Raw genomic sequence first — 12,752 nt, forward strand, 5'->3', positions numbered from 1 at the left:
TCTTGGATTGATTCGCACATTTCGCAGCAAAGTATGTTCATCTCTAGGAGACAGAACGCGTCTCCTTCCTGAGTGGTATGACGGCTGCGTGGTCCCACGGTGTTTATACTTGCGTACTATTGTTTGTACAGATGAACGTGGTACCTTCAGGCATTTGGAAATTGCTCCCAAGGATGAACCAGACTTGTGGAGTTCTACAATTTATTTTCTGAGGTCTTGACTGATTTCTTTTGATTTTCCCATGATGTCAGGCAAAGAGGCACTGAGTTTGAAGGTAGGCCTTGAAATACATCCACAGGTACACCTCCAATTGACTGAAATTATGTCACAGCTGTTAGAAGGAGCGGACCAAGATGCAGCGTTTTCGTAGTTCCACATATTTATTTAACCAGTGAAACCGAATGCAACAATTAAACACTTCAAAATATACACAAAACAACAAACCGTGACGCAGGAGGATCAAATACACTCACAACGAATAATCGCCCACAAACACATGTGGGACAAACATCAACTTAAATAGGACCTCCAATTAGAGACAACGACAACCTGCTGCCTCTAATTGGAGGTCATGCCAAACAACATCAACATAGAAATGCAAAACTAGAAACTGAACATAGACATACAAAAACAGACAAACACCCCCTGTCACGTCCTGACCACTCTACCATAGAAAATAACCACTCACTATGGTCAGGACGTGACAAATGATGTCAATTAGCCTATCGGGAGCTTCTAAAGCCATGACATCATTTTCTGGAATTTTCCAAGCTGTTTAAAGGCACAGTAAACTTAGTGTATGTAAACTTCTGACCCACTGGAATTGTGATACAGTGACTTATAAGTGAAATAATCTGTCTGTAAACAATTGTTGGAAAAATTACTTGTGTCATGCACAAAGTAGATGTCCTAACCGACTTGCCAAAACTATAGTTTGTTAACAAGAAATGTGTGGATTGGTTGATACACTTAGGTTGGAGTCATTAAAACTTGTTTATGTAAACTTCCGACTTCAACTGTACCTGTGTATCAGAGAAGACATCGCTAAGGTGAGTCCAGTCATACATGTTACCTGCTTATCAGAGAAGACATCGCTAAGGTGAGTCCAGTCATACATGTTACCTGCTTATCAGAGAAGACATCGCTAAGGTGAGTCCAGTCATACATGTTACCTGCTTATCAGAGAAGACATCGCTAAGGTGAGTCCAGTCATACATGTTACCTGCTTATCAGAGAAGACATCGCTAAGGTGAGTCCATTAATACATGTTACTTGCTTATCAGAGAAGACATCGCTATAGTGAGTCCAGTCATACCCATTGAAGGTGTTTTGTGAGCCGTGCTACATTAGGCATCTCAATCTGTTCTCCCCCTCATCACCCATAGAAGTTACACATTTGTAATTATGACAAGTTTTGATGATGACAAGTTTTGATGAAGTATTATTGTGACCCGTAGTACTTGAGAAATCTATATCAAGACTCGGCCTACTACGACCCCCAAGACACGAGCCATGAGAGGGAACCCCTACCAGAACATTGAAGAGTAGGTTACAGTTCCTTTAACTGTAGTTTTGAGCGACTAACCAACACAGGTTATTTTTCGTTCAACTTTTTTTTTTAAGGATTTAACCGAAATTTGTTTTGCTATTTGAATTCCATTTAGTTTTTTTTGTGATCTCAATGCTACGAGGACTTGGAATGAAATAATAAAGTTATCCAAAAAAACTATGTGATATACACAACTGAAATATTTTATTCATGTAAATAAATTATGGTTAATAAATGATGAGTAGTAATGGGCAGACACTACCATCATGGGACTTGTACTAATAGTTTTATTCTGTGTTGTTACAGCATTCAACCCACAATGCATAGTGTATTTAATGTGAGAAATCGAAGAAAAAAAACGTGATTATTAAAACCGACCGAGTACTAATCGCTCAGCACTATTTAACTAATGGTCTGTAAACTACATTAGTAAACCCCTATCAGAACACTGACATGGTGTTTGAAGAGCAGGTTACTGTTCCTTAACAGTCTGTAACTTCATGTCATGAATCTCTAATTACATATCATGAGTCTTAAACCACATGTTATGATTTTGTAATTTACATGTTCCAAATCACTAAATACATGAATGCTGACGTGACAGTGCTTATCTTTTCTTTCACTGTGTCTTTGACGTGTGTGTGTGTGTGAGAGAATGTTTTGCCGTCACTGAGATCGCCTGTGTTCCTAAATGTGTGTCCTTCTCCCTCGTGTTTATTTGGCAGTGAGGGGTTCGCAGGAGACAACTTTGCACGTTGCTCTGGAGACACCGTGACCATGGCCCAGACACAGCGTGAATCAGTTTCTCTTTCCTGCCCACAACCCAGCTGGGTTTTCTTTCTGATTCATATCACAGACTTTCTAAACACAGACTCAACATCGCAAGACTTCCGGGAATGCTTTGGAAGCGTACTCGGCAGACCAGACCAGGGTTTGAGAAGTGTAAGAATTTCTTAATTGTTAATTTTCTCGATTTTTTTAAAGGCACAACCTTCATTTGAGACAATGTCTTAAAGTGATACTTCAGGATTTTGGCAATGAAGCCTTCCCAAGAGTCAGATGAACACGTGGATACCATTTTTATGTCTCTGTGTCCACAATGAAGGAAGTCTAGAGTTAGCATTGGCTCTTAAAACTAACTAGCGTCATGCTAGCTGTTCTCATAGATTTCCAGTCAACGCTAGTTAGCAATTGCAACTTCCTTCAAACTGCACGCAGAGACAAATGGTATCCACAAGTTCATCTGATTAAGGGCTTCATTGCCAAAATCCAGAAGTATCCCTTAAGTAGCTGAACATGTTTTTACTCCAACCTCGTGAAAGTGACAAACGGACACGTTTTCATTTTCGTCAACAATACTTTTTATATCGAAGTAGTGCCTTGTTTTGACGACGCAGTTCAGTGCGACACGACCGTTTAGACCCGATTTTTATGTGTTTCTGCACATGACCTTAGCTAGCTAACGTTGCCATGACATCGCTTACAAGTGTGATCTGGGAATTCTATTGGAGAACCAGTTTCTACATATCTTCATACTAAACCATCTTTGTTCATTTTTTTTCTCAATATCTCCCAGGAGAATTAGTGGTATATCCCAACTTCTCCCCATGTTTAAGGCTCATAAAATGGTATCCATAGAGCTGGCTGTCATAGGGGTCGTTGAATGGAGACCAAGGCGCAGCATGTATAGTGCTCATTCTGTGTCTTTAATGAATACACTTTAACAACAAACGACCAACAACAGTCCCGTCAGGTACACTAGACTAAACGGAAACAACCACCCACAAAACCCCATGAAAAACAGGCTGCCTAAGTATGGCTTCCAATCAGAGACAACGATAGACAGCTGCCTCTGATTGGAAACCATACCTGGCCACAACATAGAAAATGACAACTTAGAAAACCCAAAACACATAGACAAAACACCCCCCTGTCACGCCCTGACCAGTCTACTTGGGAAAAAGGACCTCATACCAGGGTCAGGACGTGACAGTACCCCCCCCCCAAAGGTGCAGACTCCGACTGCACCCAAACCAAAAAACCCAACAACAACAACAACCCCAAACACAAAGGGAGGGCAGGGAGGGTGACAACAGTCTATGGCGGCTCATGTGCTCCACCCAGAACCTTCCTCTTCTCCCGATCCTCCAGCAACGGAGGTGGCTCTGGCTCAGGGCGTAACCTCCATTCCGCCCGCAGATCCCTCCGCTTCTGTAACATAGGCCTTTGGATCATTATTGGAGGAATCGGACTGTAGATCCTTACCGGAATCACTGTGCTGTAGACCACCACTGAAGGTTCCGACCTCCAAGCTGCCGCTGGAGGATCTGGGCTGCAGACCACCGCTGAAGCATCTGGGCTGCAGATTGCCGCTGAAGGCTCTGGGCTGCAGACCGCCGCTGGAGGCCCCGGACTGGAAGGCGCCGCTGGAGGCCCCGGACTGGAAGGCGCCGCTGGAGGCCCCGGACTGGAAGGCGTCGCTGGAGGCCCCGGGCTGAGGAGCGTCGCCGGAGGCTCCGGACTAATGACCGTTGCTGCTGACTCCATGCCATGGATCATTTCTATAGGTTCCGCGCCAAGGATCATTTCTATAGGTTCCGCGCCAAGGATAATTTCTATAGGTTCCGCGCCAAGGATCATTTCTATAGGTTCCGCGCCAAGGATCATCACTGGAGGCTTCTTACCTTGGATTCTCACTACAGGTGCTGGGCCATGGATTATTCCGACAGGCATCGTGCCATGGTTTATCCTTACAAGCTCCGGACCATTTAGAATCCCTCCAGGCTTCTTGCCAAGGATTCTTTCCTCAGGTTCCGGGCCATGGATTACCTCTTCAGGCTTCGTGCCATGGAATGTCCCTACAGGCTCCGGGCCATGGATCATCACTAGAGGCTTAGTGCCATGGATCATCCTTACAGGTGTCGGACCATCGATTATCACTTGAGGCTTTTTACGTGGAGCAGGAATCGGTCTCACCGGACTGGGGAGACGCACTAAGGGCCGAGTGCTCACAGCAGGCACCGGCCGTACCGGGTTATGGGTGCGCACTGGAGGGAGAGTGCGCGGAGCAGGCACCGGACGTACTGGGCCCTGGAGGTTTACTGGAGGTCTGGCGCTTACGGCTAGCACAACCCGTACTGGCTCGATGCTGACTCTAGCCCGGCAAGGGCGGTGCACTGGCACAGGACGAACTGGGCTGTGCTGGGGAATGCGGGGTACCGTGCGTGGAGCAGGCGTAGGATATCCTGGGCCGGAGAGCCGCACTGGAGGCCAGATACGTTGAGCCGGCGCACTTTTCCCTGGCTGCCGGCCAACTCTTGCACGGCAACGTTGAGGAGCTTGTATCGACCGCACCGGACTGTGAGTGCGTATGGGCGACATAGTGCGCATCACTCCATACTGCATTGCTCACACCTTTGCGCGCCTGCTCCGCCGTGCCCTTTCCGCCAGTACCTCTCTCCGGAATCTAGCGTCGTGCTCCGCGCTTGAGTCCCCGACTGGCTCTGGTTTACTCCATGACTCTCTCCGAAATGCCCGGGAAGTTAGATCAGGGCTCCCCCCTGACCTCGCCCCTGACCTCGCCAAACTCCCCTCTTCGCCTCCCCTATTGGAGGATACAGCGCCTCATAACACCGTCGCTCCCTCTTGGCTTCTTCCAATTCCTCCTTCGGGCGACGATACTCCCCAGCCTGGCTCCAGGGTCCCTTCCCATCCAGGATTTCTTCCCACGTCCACGACTCCAGGTACCTTCTCTCACGCTGCTTGGTCCTTTTACGGTGGGTGGTTCTGTCATAGGGGTCGTTGAATGGAGACCAAGGCGCAGCGTGTATAGTGCTCATTCTGTGTCTTTAATGAATACACTTTAACAACAAAACAACAAACGACCAACAACAGTCCTGTCAGGTACACTAGACTAAACGGAAACAACCACCCTCAAAACCCCATGAAAAACAGGCTGCCTAAGTATGGCTTCCAATCAGAGACAACGATAGACAGCTGCCCCTGTCACGCCCTGACCAATCTACTAGGGAAAAATGACCTCATACCAGGGTCAGGACGTGACACTGGCCTCCCAATGCCAATGTTCTTCATAGTTAGTTTAGGATAGGGATTGTATGGAACTAAACACATGTCCTCCCCTCTCATCTCCTCCATCTCTCCAGTCTTTGTGTGGGAGGCCAATGATAAGGGCTCTGAGGTGCACCTCCAGGCCGACCCCACCAAGGTGGAGCTGCTGCACCAGTCCTTCAAGGTCAAGAAGGAGGTTTTCAAGGACAAACAGAAGAAGACTATCTTGGATAAGGTACAGAATAAATACACTGCACTCCATCCTCACCAGCCTCTTTTTGTCATTAGAGACCAAAGATTTCAGTTAACATTTTCAATGTAAATAAACTGCATGTAGAAAGTTGTGTAGCCCATAAAAGTGTCATCAATGTAATAAACATGAATTCAAGTTCCTCATACAGCAGGGTTTGGATTAATTCCACCATTTCAGTTCCTTCTCCCTGTAAAATTATATTTAATTCCAGATCAGTCTATTAATTCAATCTCTCTCAATTCCAATGTTAGGTAAAATCCCCCCCCCCCCCCCCCCCCCAGAGAGCTGCTGCTGCTGGCCCAGACTGAGGACTATGTGGAGTACAGTTGTCATGGTGCCGTGCTGAAGGGGTCGGAGAAGGCTGTGGCACGCTCCAAATACGAAGAGGACGTACTCCTCCAGAACCACGCGGTGAGGCGTCTAGAACCGACTAACCCCGTAGAGAGGAGCACAGTCAGAACGTTCTCCGATTAGACAGGAACCTTTTGGAGTGTTCTTGAACAGCCCCCTCGTGGAGGAGCACAGTGCTAGTATTTTACAATAACAATTTGAGTCTGCAAGAACTTTTCCAAGTCTAAAAAAAAAATTGTAAAATACAGTATTAATACTGTACAGTAGCATCTATTCAGATAAGCATACTTAGTGGTTTCTGTGTTTTTTGTTTGCCTTGCAGTGTATCTGAGGGTCATACTGGAGAGAAAGCTGTTGGGGCTTCAAGTGCTGCCACTCCATGGTCAAACAGAGCTACTGCACCGTAGAGGCTGGCATCAAAACTACGGTCCCTATTCTACTATTCATCAGTCATGTTTGAGCCTTTGGGTAATGTGATTTCCATAGTCGATTATAAACACTGTTTTTTGTGGGGGATGATTGACAGGTGTCTACCCCTATAGAGCTCCTCTGCCTGTGTTCCGTTTGAGGAGGGACTGGAGGAGGAGGAGCTGAAGACTCTACTGGAGATTCACAGGGAGATGCTAAAAGAGAAGAAGAAGAAGAAGCACGGCTCAGACAGCAGCGGCTCGGATGAGGAGAAGAAGAAACTGAACCAGGTGAACTTTGACTTGCGTGCATGCCCATGTGTTTATGTACATGCTAGTAGTTAGTCAGACCCCTTGGCCTGCGTGTTTTCCTACCTGACTATATCTCACCCCAAAACCTCTCTCTCTTTCGCTCTCTCGCTTTCTCTCGCTCTCCCCGGCTCTCTCGCTCTCTCTCCCCGGCTCGCTCGCTCTCTCTCTCCTCTCACTCACCCTCCCTCTCTCTCCTCTCACTCACCCTCCCTCTCTCTCCTCTCACTCACTCACCCTCCCTCTCTCTCCTCTCTCTCTCCCTCTCTCTCTCTCTCTCTCTTTCTCTCTCTCTCTCTCTCTCTTGCTCACTCTCTCTCTTGCTCAACCTCTCTCTCTCTCTCGCTCAACATCTCTCTCTCTCTCGCTCAACATCTCTCTCTCTCTCGCTCAACATCTCTCTCTCTCTCGCTCAACATCTCTCTCTCTCTCGCTCAACATCTCTCTCTCTCTCTCGCTCAACCTCTCTCTCTCTCGCTCAACCTCTCTCTCTTTCTCTCTCTCGCTCACCCTCTCTCTTTCTCTCGTTCACCCTCTCTCTCGCACTCCCTCTCTCTCTCTTGCTCGCCCTCTCTCTCTCGCTCACCCTCCCTCTCTCGCTCACCCACCCTCTCGCTCGCCCTCCCTCCCTCTCTCTCGCTCTCCCTCTCTCTCTCTCCCTGGCTTTCTCTCCTGCTCTTGCTCGCTCCTCACTCGCTCCCCTCTCTCGCCCCCCTCTCTCACTCGCTCGCTCCCCCCTCGCTCGCTCCCCTCTCTCTTTCTCTCTCTCTCTTTCTCTCTCTCTCTCTCTCTCTCTCTCTCTCTCTCTCTCTCTCTCTCTCTCTCTCTCTCTCTCTCTCTCTCTCTCTCTCTCTCTCTCTCTCTCTCTCTCTCCGCAGGCTCTGGCTGCAGAGGACGTGCGTCTGAAGCAGGTAGAGGAGATGAAGGTGGATGAAGGGAAGAGGAAGTACAACAGCCTGCAGGAGATCAAGGAGCCCACGGAGGAGGAGATGGAGGCCTTCAGGATGAAACGCTCCAGGGAAGACGACCCCATGGCCAACTTCCTGGAGCTGGGACAGTGATAGAGACAACCCCATACTCTATGCTCGCCCCTACCTACAGTATACCCTCCACTCTCTCATCCCACCCCTATACCCTCTCCTCTCACCCTCTACCCTACCCTCTCCTCCCAGCCCTGTACCCCCTACTCTCTCCTCCCAGCCCTGTACCCTCTACTGTCTCCTCCTCTACCCTACCCTCTCCTTCTCTACCCTACCCTCCCAGCCCTGTACCCTCTACCCTCTCCTCCTCTACCCTCCCAGCCCTGTACCCTCTACCCTCTCCTCCTCTACCCTCCCAGCCCTGTACCCTCTACCCTCTCCTCCTCTACCCTCCCAGCCCTGTACCCTCTCCTCCTCTACCCTACCCTCTCCTCCCAGCCCTGTACCCCCTACCCTCTCCTCCTCTACCCTCCCAGCCCTGTACCCTCTCCTCCTCTACCCTACCCTCTCCTCCCAGCCCTGTACCCTCTACCCTCTCCTCCTCTACCCTCCCAGCCCTGTACCCTCTACCCTCTCCTCCTCTACCCTCCCAGCCCTGTACCCTCTACCCTCTCCTCCTCTACCCTACCCTCTCCTCCCAGCCCTGTACCCTCTACCCTCTCCTCCTCTACCCTCCCAGCCCTGTACCCTCTCCTCCTCTACACTACCCTCTCCTCCCAGCCCTGTACCCCCTACCCTCTCCTCCCAGCCCTGTACCCCCTACCCTCTGCTCCCAGCCCTGTACCCTCTACCCTCTCCTCCTCTACACTACCCTCTCCTCCCAGCCCTGTACCCCCTGTTGTCTCCTCTCACCCTCCTCTCAACTCAACTTGGAGCCAACCATCTCTCTTCATTTCATGTTTACCCCTCAAGTCTACTTTTCCTCAGATCATTGTAGTCAGTTTATATTATTAAGTCTATTAATGTGGTAGTAATGTTGTTTTCTTTCATATTTGTAAATATAGAATTAACTTTCAAAGGAGCGTATATTCAATAAACAGCCTGACTTCTCTTGGTTATCTCAGACATTTGGTGGAGTAAAGACATTTTGTAGAAAACCAAATTGTATTCCCATTTGGTTTGTGAATTATTTTCTCAGTATGCACTGAAATAAAGAGGACTCGTCATATCACTGAAAGTATGGGTGATGTAGGAGCTGCATAAAGAAAATAAGTTGGCTAACACTTTTGGTACCTAAGAAGTGCCAAGCACGGCAGAAAAATGGTTGCTGACAAAATATTTAGCTTGACCCATTTATTTATTTAACAAGGCAAGTCAATTGTTATTTACAATGATGGCCTACCCCTCCCAAACCCGGACGACGCTGGGCCAATTGTGCACCGCCCTAAAATACCCGTCTGGTATTTAAATAAAAAAAATTGAATGTTTTAATTTAACCTTTTATTTAACTAGGCAAATCAGTTAAGAACACAGGGTTGTGCTTGTCTCATCGGTGAAACTTAAAACAGGAGGGGGGGGCTCCTCTACATGCATAATCATCTGATTCACAAACCACAAGTTCTACATTAACTGGTTCTTTGCATGCCCATTATTGTGAGGGCTCAATCACAACTTTAGCATGTGTTTTAGTTTGTCATGCATTTATTCTGTGAAGCATTGCACACAGTGCTTCCACCCTTTTCTTCCAGCTGTGAGATCTTGATGAGTTTTCTCCGGTTCCTGCCACGGTGTCTGGACACATCTGGTAATCCTAAATAGTGCACTTCTACTTAATTCAACTCACTTTTTGCATGGGGCTGCCTTGTATGAAGTTTGTTTTCCGATTTCTCCGTTTATGGTGATAACCTGTGAAATTGACGGTATACCGCCGATCAAAACAACCCCTAATGCAATCTGGCCCCTTGGCACAACTGTCAGTCTAAAATCAATACATTCAGCTTTCATCTTAGACTTCGCTTACGTTATTTATTTACATTACTGGGGTTGTCAGAGGGTAAGGTTGTTGAGTTGGTTGAAATGAATTACCTCATGGTGAAAGTATTTGTTGGCAGAGAGAGAGAGCTATTGCTGCAACAGGGTGGATGTTCATGTTTGGGGTTCAAATACGCACAGGATTTCTTTACAATACTGTACGTCAAAGATGGTATTTCGACCTGACATTGGAGTATTATGCAGGCGGTAAGATTGTGCTTCCGTTCTGTGGAACTGAAAGGGCTGGGCAACGCATAAAAATGCTGCTATTTATCAAGTGTATCTCTTCAGTTGGTGAGTAGCATACACGTTTTCTCTATTATTTCAGCATGTTCCCTAACGATGGCTTAATGTGTGAGAGATGTTCCCTAACGATGGCTTAACGTGTGAGAGATCGAGAGCAACTCTCAATTACGCACAACACTTTGTTTTATAGTTGAACGGCAATGATATGCAAATTTGATGAAGACACAGCTAACATACTTTGTTGTTTAACTGTATTTTTCAGCAATGTTTACTCTGTGTTTTGATTTGTAGACGGCATTTGAATGCACGTCAATTAACATAGCCTTATCGGCACACTGCCTCATAAATGTTTATGAAATCTCAGTTTTGCTGAGGACAGCAGTGCGTTTGGGCTATAAGCCAGCTGTGTAATGCATCGGTGCTGTTTGGGTCAGCGAACCTCTGGCTGATGACAGCAGTGTGTTTGGGCTATAAGCCAGCTGTGTAATGCATCGGTGCTGTTTGGGTCAGCGAACCTCTGGCTGATGACAGCAGTGTGTTTGGGCTATAAGCCAGCTGTGTAATGCATCGGTGCTGTTTGGGTCAGCGAACCTCTGGCTGATGACAGCAGTGTGTTTGGGCTATAAGCCAGCTGTGTAATGCATCGGTTCTGATGATCTCTACAACCACAACTTTCCAACTGATGATTCCTAAATGCCTTCCTTATCTTTTCAGCTACCACCATGCTCCAGCTGTCTCTGATGGTGTGTTTACTATCCATCACCATCACTACCTCCCAGTTCCAGACTACACACCCCTTGTACAAGAAGGGCCACAACTTCACCATCCATTCCTCCCAGCTGGTGTGTAGTCTACCCGGGCCTCAGGGGCCCGGTGGCAACCCAGGGGCCCCCGGATCTCCAGGGACTATGGGTCCCATGGGTACCCCAGGGAAGGATGGCCTGGATGGGGAGGATGGAGAGAAGGGGGAGAGGGGTGACAGAGGTAAGCATGATGGGGAGAGGGGTGACAGAAGTAAGCATGATGGAGAGAAGGGGGAGAGGGCTTACAGAGGTGCACATGATGGAGATAAGGGGGAGGGGTGACAGGTAAGCAGGGATGGAGAAAAGGGGGAGAGGGGTGACAGGTAAGCAGGGATGGAGAAAAGGGGGAGAGGGGTGACAGAGGTAAGCAGCATAATGGAAGCATCAAGGTAGTAGCCTGGACTGGGTCTGAAACCGAGTACTGTACTACAACTCAAGGCTGAGTTAGTTAGCCCACTGAGCTGAAGCCTAGAGGCATTACATTTAGGAGCTAACATGAGTCTTTACGTCTCAGGCAAAGTTGCTCATCACGCTAACCACTTTACCAATCTTATAGTCCTTGATATTGCTTCCTGTGTTAGCTATAATGTTGTGTTACAATGCAGTACACTGTATTGTGAGCTGTCTGGTGTGACTATATGAATGTAAAATAGCCATGACCTGTCTGTCTCTTTCTGATCTTTAGGTGAACAGGGGAGGTCTGGGAACCAAGGTAAACCCGGGGTTAAAGGTCGTGAGGGAGTGGTGGGCAAGCATGGACCCCGAGGGCTGAAGGGCGCACGTGGGGCCCCAGGTCTGGCCGGGCTGGGGGGCACCAAGGGGGAGATGGGGGACGCAGGTGAGACAGGGGCTCCTGGGGGCTGTAACTGCGGCACCAACTCAGCCCGCTCTGCCTTCTCTGTTGCCATGACCAAGAGTTACCCCAAAGAGCGTCTTCCAATCCGGTTCAAACGGATTCTACTCAACGAAGGGAACCACTACAACGCCACGACTGGGAAGTTTGTCTGCTCTGTCCCTGGAGTCTACTACTTCACTTATGACATCACATTGGCCAATAAGCACTTGGCGATCGGGCTGGTACACAATACACAGAATGGGCTATTCTATGACCCGTTCTGGACAGATAGTCTGTTTACTGGGTTCCTGATCTATGCAGACCAGGAGTATCTGAACGAAGTGGATAGGAAAGCCAATGAGGATTCATCACCTTCATCCTGATGGGTTGAACTACAATGGCACCAGTTTTTGCTTCCTTGCCCATTTGGGAAGAAAATTCTGTCTGTTATCATTGAAATCATAGCTCAGCCAATTTATACTCAGTTTGGGGCAATGATACAATTCACTTTTTTAGAGAACATTTTAATAAGCCTTCTGTATTATCTTTGCATATTATTGAAAAAGCTATTTCCTATATTGACACTAGGTGGCACTGAGTCGTCTGTTGCCCAGCTAATACTCATTGCTTATTGTTTATGAACAGAATTGCATTGCATGTTATGGCTTATTGGATTGTTAATGGTGGAGGGAAATGAGGGAAAGGATTTTATTTTCACATTCAATCATTTTTGGTGCTGTTTATATTCAGCAATAAGGAGATGTTCCTAAATGCAACTAACCCTCTGTCTAAATTACATGAGAATGCACTGTTAGTGTTACATGTTATTAAAAATAGTTTCTTTTGTGTTATAAATCATATTATAGTAAATTTTACTATGTGCTAAAGGAAAACGTTTTTTTTACACACGTCACTAGAGAAAGTTTTTATAAAGTGATTTGAAATAAAAACTTGATTTAATCATCTCTACAGTACTATCC

The 12,752-nt window shown here is 47.3% G+C and overlaps 1 protein-coding gene and 1 pseudogene across 3 annotated transcripts; both read left to right on the forward strand.

The window, feature by feature from the left end:
* Nucleotides 1-1,512: 1,512 nt before the first annotated feature.
* On the forward strand, nucleotides 1,513-8,967 carry LOC106612243 (pre-mRNA-splicing factor SLU7-like; annotated as a pseudogene). The gene is made up of 8 exons (XR_014378663.1): nucleotides 1,513-1,544; nucleotides 3,701-3,762; nucleotides 3,847-4,008; nucleotides 5,713-5,852; nucleotides 6,126-6,281; nucleotides 6,544-6,648; nucleotides 6,764-6,919; nucleotides 7,816-8,967. The product of XR_014378663.1 is annotated as a pre-mRNA-splicing factor SLU7-like (transcript).
* A 303-nt stretch (nucleotides 8,968-9,270) lies between these two features.
* Nucleotides 9,271-12,737, forward strand: LOC106612242 (C1q and TNF related 2). Of its 2 annotated transcripts, none has more exons than XM_014213230.3 (3): nucleotides 9,271-9,661; nucleotides 10,849-11,118; nucleotides 11,623-12,737. In XM_014213230.3, the coding sequence occupies exons 1-3, from the start codon at nucleotides 9,553-9,555 to the stop codon at nucleotides 12,153-12,155; spliced, it is 912 nt and encodes a 303-aa protein (XP_014068705.2). In that variant the 5' UTR covers nucleotides 9,271-9,552; the 3' UTR covers nucleotides 12,156-12,737. The 2 variants fall into 2 exon arrangements, with proteins under 2 accessions (XP_014068705.2, XP_014068706.3); XM_014213231.3 differs by lacking the exon at nucleotides 9,271-9,661 and adding an exon at nucleotides 9,907-10,182.
* Nucleotides 12,738-12,752: the final 15 nt, after the last annotated feature.

The sequence above is a fragment of the Salmo salar genome, chromosome 09 (genome assembly GCF_965601325.2).
Source record: "Salmo salar chromosome 09, fSalSal1, whole genome shotgun sequence".
NCBI classification, from domain to species: Eukaryota; Metazoa; Chordata; class Actinopteri; order Salmoniformes; family Salmonidae; genus Salmo; species Salmo salar.

Coding starts and splice junctions, on each gene's coding strand:
- LOC106612242 (XM_014213231.3), top strand. CDS start 9,999: ATGTTCATGTTTGGGGTTCAAATACGCACAGGATTTCTTTACAATACT. Junction 10,183..10,848: donor CAAGTGTATCTCTTCAGTTG/GTGAGTAGCATA, acceptor TTATCTTTTCAG/CTACCACCATGCTCCAGCTG. Junction 11,119..11,622: donor GGGGGAGAGGGGTGACAGAG/GTAAGCATGATG, acceptor TCTGATCTTTAG/GTGAACAGGGGAGGTCTGGG.